Source organism: Vollenhovia emeryi, unplaced genomic scaffold, assembly GCF_000949405.1.
Source record: "Vollenhovia emeryi isolate VEMERY1.0 unplaced genomic scaffold, V.emery_V1.0 DF939121.1, whole genome shotgun sequence".
In the NCBI taxonomy this organism is placed as follows: domain Eukaryota; kingdom Metazoa; phylum Arthropoda; class Insecta; order Hymenoptera; family Formicidae; genus Vollenhovia; species Vollenhovia emeryi.
The window spans coordinates 2,727,476-2,735,057 of record NW_011967245.1 but is presented as its reverse complement, the minus strand read 5'-3'; the positions used below and the strand labels follow the sequence as shown (position 1 = coordinate 2,735,057).

General features: G+C 42.4%; 1 protein-coding gene across 1 annotated transcript in view; it reads right to left on the bottom strand.

The window, feature by feature from the left end:
- Positions 1 to 1,833: 1,833 nt before the first annotated feature.
- LOC105570352 overlaps positions 1,834 to 7,582 on the bottom strand; it is a 10,668-nt gene continuing 4,919 nt past the window's right edge. The window contains exons 3-4 of the mRNA XM_012027481.1: positions 4,373 to 5,843; positions 1,834 to 3,824 (exon numbers count right to left, since the gene is read on the bottom strand). Coding sequence (XP_011882871.1) covers positions 2,290 to 3,824; positions 4,373 to 5,843 — 3,006 coding nt within the window. The 3' untranslated portion in view covers positions 1,834 to 2,289. The remainder of the gene's footprint in view (positions 3,825 to 4,372; positions 5,844 to 7,582) is intronic.

The window sequence follows — 7,582 nt, the reverse complement described above, 5'->3', positions numbered from 1 at the left end:
CGTCTGTGAATTTCTCCGTCGATTTTATTCGACGCGCCATTTAGAGAACCCGAGCATTCCGATTACGTTGAAATGACTCAGTATATCATCAGCAACGCAGATTATTCAGTAGCCGGGCAATGACGCGGTATGATATTTACATTTTATAGAGGGATATTTCCATGGGAAATAATATCGGAATGAGATGTATCAAACGTGCGGTTTTCATACACACATTCGACGTACATACACGGGAAATCAATTCGTGTTAATTTCGATGTTCCATTTGCGAGCCTGTTTACACGATGTATGTACAATGTTTATGCGAGAAACACCTTGTTTCTGCAAGTGCGAAACATTTAGCGCGACTTATTAACGTTCAACGTGCAGATTAAAACGTTGCGCTACGTTAAATACCGTTTGTCAGACTTTTTAACGAGTCAAACGAGCGGGCTGTAATTTGCGAGCGCTGGCATTACGGAAAATCGCACCATGGCTCGCTGAACGATACGCAACGATGCACCCGGAGATACAGAGTGTGTTGCCAAATTTTATTGCAAATAGAAAATGCAGTTTAGCTAGGCGAATGTGAAACATAATGAAATTGGGCAATGTAAGAAAGAAGAAACACACTCCGCTGTGCTATTCGCACAACTTACATTCCGTTTGCAAAATATCGTTTTAAATTTAAACAACAGATACAGATACAGTCGCACGTATTTTCGACATTTTTCGATACATCGATGATATTAATGAAACAAATTGTATTACCAAAAGTCAAGATAAGTTATTAGTTCTATCTTGTTATTGCTGGTACAATTTGTAAAATTACAGTAATTTTTTTATTCCTCTTTTTATCCATAATTATCTATGTCGATAATTCAGTTCTCTGAGACTCATAATATGCTTCGTTATATGCTATCTACTGCGGGCATAATATCCATTAATGATAACATAAGATTTAGAAATTTGCATAAGAATAAAATAAACTGTCATAAGTACGAAAAAATATACTATTTATAATTCGCATGAAAAAGAAAAAATATATGCTTATAGAGATTTTTATAAGCGGATTGCATGCACCTGTTAGAAGCAAAAAATCAGCATTAATGTTAGAGATGTAACAGTTAGATGCTTTTCTGGTTGAAATTGAAGAGTATATAGGAGTAAATGGAGAATATGTATGAAAGAATCCATTTATATTACATTTAAATGTCTACAAGAATTTCAATCTTGTCGGAAAATATTTTACAATTCTCGAAAATAATAGTGTATGGTAGAAATTTTAACAAATTTTGATATACTTTTGTAAAATTCCTTTAACAACGTATCAAATACATAACTTTTTTTTAAACATTTTTCATGTCTCTTTAACGTTTAGAAGCATAGCAATTTTTTTTAAAGATTTTTCACTTAATGTGCCTCTTATTTTAATCTACATATTATATATGTAATATCGAGAAAAGGAGGAGTTGTTTTGTTATAAATATAAAATTTTTAATGATTTTTAGAATATAATACATGTAGAAGTTTGTAAAAAAATGAAAAAATATGGATTAATTGTGTAGTGTAGAATATAATAAAAGTAGAATAAGAGTAAAATGAAATAAACAATGCGGTAAGAAATGACGTATGAAAATAGAAAATATATTGTACAAAACTTACACATGCATCCATTCCATTGTTGTAACTATCGTTATTACATTACAATATTAATTAACAGTAATAAACTGTGTTTTCTATTTATGGTTAACAATACTACGACAAAAAATTTTCTTACCACTACATGTTATAATATTTGCAAACCATATCGCTTTTTATTTATTATACTAAAGTAATTTTTGATACTTATAAGGTAACACGGTATAAAAGTACAAGTTATAATATCATTATAAAATATAATAAGATAAAACGCTAATGAATTGCAAAATTTTAAATCACTATTAAATTCTGAATAAACTAGAGAACGCAGCATACAAATAATTAAAAGAGATAATTTTCAATAATAAATATATATGTATATATGTATATAAAAGGTATTAGAACACTAAAATTTGTGTCACAAGTAAATTCATCGATATGAAATATTGTAAGTTGGTTCTTTTCTATCCATACATTAATATCTATTTTTCAATAGACCAATCGCGTATCCGTGAATTGTTTTAAAACATTCGAAGAGCACAGGAATGCAAGAAGTGTCTTAAAAAGTGCCCGAGAAACATTTGAAAGATTGGAAAGTTCCGTAGACATTTTTTATGGCGCACTTTAGACGCTTGTTCAATGTTACTATTACTATTATAGGCCGTTACGTTAATTTTCTACTTTACTGGCGGTATTTTCGTCGTACTGAATGGACGGTATCATAGGCGGCTTGAAGCCGTACTCCATTTTCGATTGTCTGAAACTTCCCTGCGTTTCCGGCTGCCTGGATTTCCTCAGGCCGGCTAATGATTGAGCGGCGCTCGTGGAGAACAGCGGCGACTTTATTTGAGGGTACACCTTGCCCTGCGAGGTTTTGCGCGGCGGCGCAGGACCCACGTACTCGTCCTTGACCGCCTTATCCTTCTCCACTAGATTGTACAAGATCTGCCGTCCGAAGGACGGTATCGTGTACGACGGCGTGTGCGGCCGCAGTATCACGTGACTGCCAAACTTCTTCGGCAGTATCACGAGTTTGATGTTGGAAAAGTGTGCCGTGGGAACATAATTCTTGCCGACGTCGATATTGTAATCGTACGTGGACGGTCTACCGTAGGGAACGTTGTAAAACTGCGACGTATTCGTCTCGCTCTGCGGCGGCTGCGGCACGAACGTCAGGCCGCCGGCAATGCCGTGGTGATTCGCATTTTCGCCGGCATAGATCGCCTCCTGCGGCTTCTGGTAATATTTCGTAAATCTCGTCTCGCTCGGGCCGCTGCTGTCGGCAGGCCTGTCCACGTTCGTACGGTACGGTCGAGAGGGCCGCGACGGAGCCGCCGGCTTCTCCGTGGCCTTTTCTATCGGCACCGTTGCGTGCGCCGGTTGCTCGATCGGTGCCGCCGCGTATGTCGGGTAAGCCGGCGGTAGCCTCACGTGCAGCGGGTACGAAGGAGGCTGCACCACTAATCGCTGGACCGTATATGGCACCCTTTTCTCGACCACCCGTTCAATGTGGAGCGGATAGATTTGTGGCAGGCGGATCGGCTTTTCAACCTGCACGTGCACGGGATACGGCTGCGGCACCGGCACGGGCACCGGCACCTGCACCGGCACCTGCATCTGTACCTTCTTCTCAACCAGTCGCTCCACCGGAATCTTCTTCTCGATCTCGAACGGATAGGGCCGCGGGAGCGGCACCAGGAAGCCTCCGTTCGCGGACGATCCCTCGGGGATTATCCTGAGAAGGAGCTGCTGGACTTCCGGCCGCCTTACCTCCGGCGATCGGATTGGCGGCTGATGATCGTACGGTTGATGTGATTGCTGCACCGAATACTGATACGTACTCGGTACGTACGGTTTCACGGGCTCGCTCGCTGTTTCTTGCCTCGTAGAAGTTACGACGGGTTTTGCGCGTGGCGGTATGCCGTTATCGTTGCCGTTAAAATTGTGCCGTACATTAGATTGGTCGTATAACGTGTCATCAAACTGACTCGGGGCAAGCAGAACGGACTGTATGCCGCTGTATTTGTACGGCTGCAGCTCGAGGGACGGCTGCTCGTGAGTACTCGACGAATATTCGGCGCCCACCGCCGAAGCCGACGGTCTGCCAACGTCGTCCTCGAGGGCATTGTATTCGTGCCGGTTGAGCTTCTGCGGGAACGTGGATGTGTGCGCCTTAATGGCGCTCTTTTCGCCCTGGTCATTACCTAGAACGGAAGTCCAATATTAACGCATTGTCTACCGCATTCCACCTCGTACGGGTGAAAACTGGCAATTTGTAGTGGCGCTGATGCGTGCTTCGATAATGCGAGTATTATTACGCGCATATGGCGAGCATTAATCCGTCCTCGCATGTTAACGCGAGTTTGCGTCACATAGACTTCTTTTTCGCGCTAAAGAAATTTGGTGAAAGTTAATATCGTCTCGAAATTATTATTAGGGCAATTCTTTAACTTCAACTGAAATTTTGAGCGGAATGGCGAATGGTTCCATATTAAGATAAAAAAATCAATTGCCAAATAAAAATAAAATACGGACGTATTATTTTGACATTAATATATTTCCATTAATATATTTTTCATAATTTGGTATCTTAAAACGGCTCTCTCTCTGATTAAAATTCAAGTGATTAAAGTTTATAAATGTAAGCGTCACCTGACGTTCATTGATAACTGATTTCTTTTTAAGATTAGAATTAAATTGAAATGAGACAAAGAAATAATGATGGGGCGAATGATCGATAGTCTTATATTACCTTGATAAATATCGTAGGTCGGCCGCAATTCTGATTGTTCGACTTGATCGTACGGCTGCTTCGATCTCGGCAAATTCCCGATGTTGTTCGTTTCGATGACACCGAGGTTTGCAGTCTGTTGAATGTACTCTGGGGGATAATGAATCTCGTGCACCGGCGCGGTATGGTAGAGCTCAATGGACTTTTGAATCTCGACGGAGTCGTTGGGAACTTTTTGTATGTCAACTTCAACACGCTTCTCGACCTCGTCGCCATCGAAATTCTCACCCTGATAATCGATTTGTGGCTGGGTCTCAATGTTCCTCGCGGGGTCCTTATCCGCAGTTGCTAGACGTTGCAGGTCGTCCTGTGGATAATCCTCGATGTTGATCGCCGCAGATTGCTCGCTATTATCTGTCAATCTAGCTTGATCGGCGTTCATCAGCGTGATACCGACTTGCAGTGGGTTCAGCATGGCTGAGGATGTTATGCTGGCAGAAGCTGTTATTTTAGAACCTTCGGCGTTGGCCTCCGAGATAATTTCAGCGTTCTCGGCCGGCCGGTACGTGTCGGATGCATCGTCCATATAATCAACAGCCGTCTCCTGCGTTTCTCTATCAGGCAAGTCGGCCACTACGATGGGGCTTGAAAATCTCGCTTGAAGCGAAGGAACGATCTCCACGGTCGTCGACGTTTTTACGTTCTCCGATTTTTTTGCAGACCTTATAGATTTCTCTGTCGGTTTTTCGCCCGTGGTAGTATTATGCGCTCGAGACAATCTCGCTTGTGGCGTTGGTAGAATTTCAGGCACGACATCGTTCTCAAGGATCGAGACGATATTGCCTGTCGAGTTTTCCGTTGTGACTTCACTGAAAATCTCGTCGGAATTCACCGCGGGTATTTCAGACCTGATTATTTTAGTATCGTCAGAAGACGAATCGTCTGCCAAGTTGCTCTCGTCCTTCAACGCGAGCACAAACGGTTCCCGAGTACCCGATGCGTAAGGCCTCTCACGATTGTCTTTATCTTCGCGAGATGACGCGGTGCTGCTGTAAGGTTTCTGACTCGTGTACCCGTCATCCTCTTCACCCTCGCTGGTCCGAATGACAGTCCTGACAATCGTTCTGTCACGCGGGTGATCCTGGACCTTTTCTCCAAAATTGCCAGCACTTTCGACAAGGAGCACATCCTCGGTGTACCCTGTCCCGTGACTTGGATAATCTCTAAATGGATACTTGTCGGTTGACTCTAAACGGATACTTGTCCCGGAGAGCGGCGTCGCATAAATCGATCCTGGCGAGGAGGAATCGGTCGTGGAAACACCACTCGATCCTCTCTCCTCGTCGGCGTGAACTGCTGATCTACTTAATCCGGCATTCGCGAAATCGTCAGAATGGTCTGCGGCGCCTGTCTGCTCAGAACTCCTCGCTCCTACGTCCGTCACGTACGGCTGCACTATCTGCTTCGCCGGCAAATCCGTGTAGTCGACGGCCTGCAAATTAAACCGGTTAAAATAATTGTCTAGAAAATTTGCGTTTACTCGGAATAATTTCACGGTGAATTTTACGAAAATCACTTCGGTAAATCGCGGGACTATATTGCCTACGAAATCACAGAAGAAAGAATCTAACAGAATTGTCACGTATAAACGTATTATACGATGCAAACAGGTTTTATCAATTAAGAAAGATGTTTACTTTAATTACCGCAACTTTATGTAATATCATTGCTAATTTGCATTGGCAAATTGATTACTTATTGATGCAAAGTAAGCCTATACTGGTAACTTATCCAAAAATTTCTATATGCATATGTGTTATACATTTTCCACGAAAATGTCACACTTACGTTTGCATATAATTATAGAAATTGCAACACGTTGTGCAAGAAGACGAAAATTAAGCAAAGGTTAAGAAATAAAACATTCGTAATATACTTTACGTTTCGTTCGTTCCTCAACTTTTGTTACGTAGACGGTAATGATTTGTAGGAAAATAAAGTCATTAAGCTCGACTAATATTCGTGCAACCGTGATTATCATTTTCCATTCATCTTCACGAGAATATTTACATAAATCGCGCTTGCGGGAAAATTTATTTTACCGGCTATGTAACTTATTGCACAATGTTAAGAGGCTCTTCCCTTCATTTTCTCAAGTAGCCTTAATTATCGTGTTCAACGTTGCTTTTAAATTATTTCGAACGCTCGTTAAGTAACTTTCCTCATTCTATCACGTTGAAGTCAGTCCTTTATTTCTTTTTTTTATTACTTTTTTCCCGCGTATCTGGTCTGACATCCATGTTGTTGACCGGAGGAGGAAACGACAAACTCGATCGTATCCAAGCGCCACGGATCTCCAAACGAAGCAAATCGCGGTGACCCAGAAGATATTTACAAGAATAAGGCGCAAGAAGCGCAAAGTATAGCGCACTCGCGATAAAAATCGACGACTAACGTGCTTGGACTATTCCAAGGCGATATCGGTATGTACGCTTTTTTTGTGAAACTTTTTGTGTATAGTGACTGATATATTACACACGTTACATGCACATCTACTGTGCACAGGTGTAATCGAAAAAACAACATTCTCGACAAAGTTTGTGGCACGACAAATCTTCTGGTCATTTATCATGATCCGTGGCGGCCAGCTTTCTCGAAAGCGTGGCCGCTAATTATTGCCTCGTAAAGAACTAATGGACGTGAAAATCGATAAATTTGTTGTTTAAGAAAAATAAATTGAACCGCGTCGGTAAGTTTCGCTAAGCAGATACTTATCTAGAGATAATTAACCAGTTCTCGAAAAGAGTCGAGAGAAGCTCTGGCTATATGGGACGGACACACCCATTAAAAAGAATCTGCGGCACCCCGTAGTTTCCCGTCGTAATCCCGCGCGGCGATCTTTCCGCATCGCGCGGGAGATCGGCGACGGTGGCTGAAAATAACGCATCTGGCCGCCCGGCGCGAGAGAAAGGTGCAGTTACGGTACCAACACCGATCTCCCTTTCTCCCGTGGCGTTCGAGCGAGAAGAAAGGAGAAACGAGAAAGATGCGTCGCATTCCTGCACCGCGCGCAAAAGAAAAACCAGTGAGAGTCGAGTAAATCCCGATGGTCCAGCGAGAACGAAGCGGAGCCGATACGTCCTCAATCCACGCCGGTGGACCCTTTACTTTCTCCTTATTTGCCGAAACCACATATTTTGCTTTCTTTCACGAAACACGTATTTCTGTATC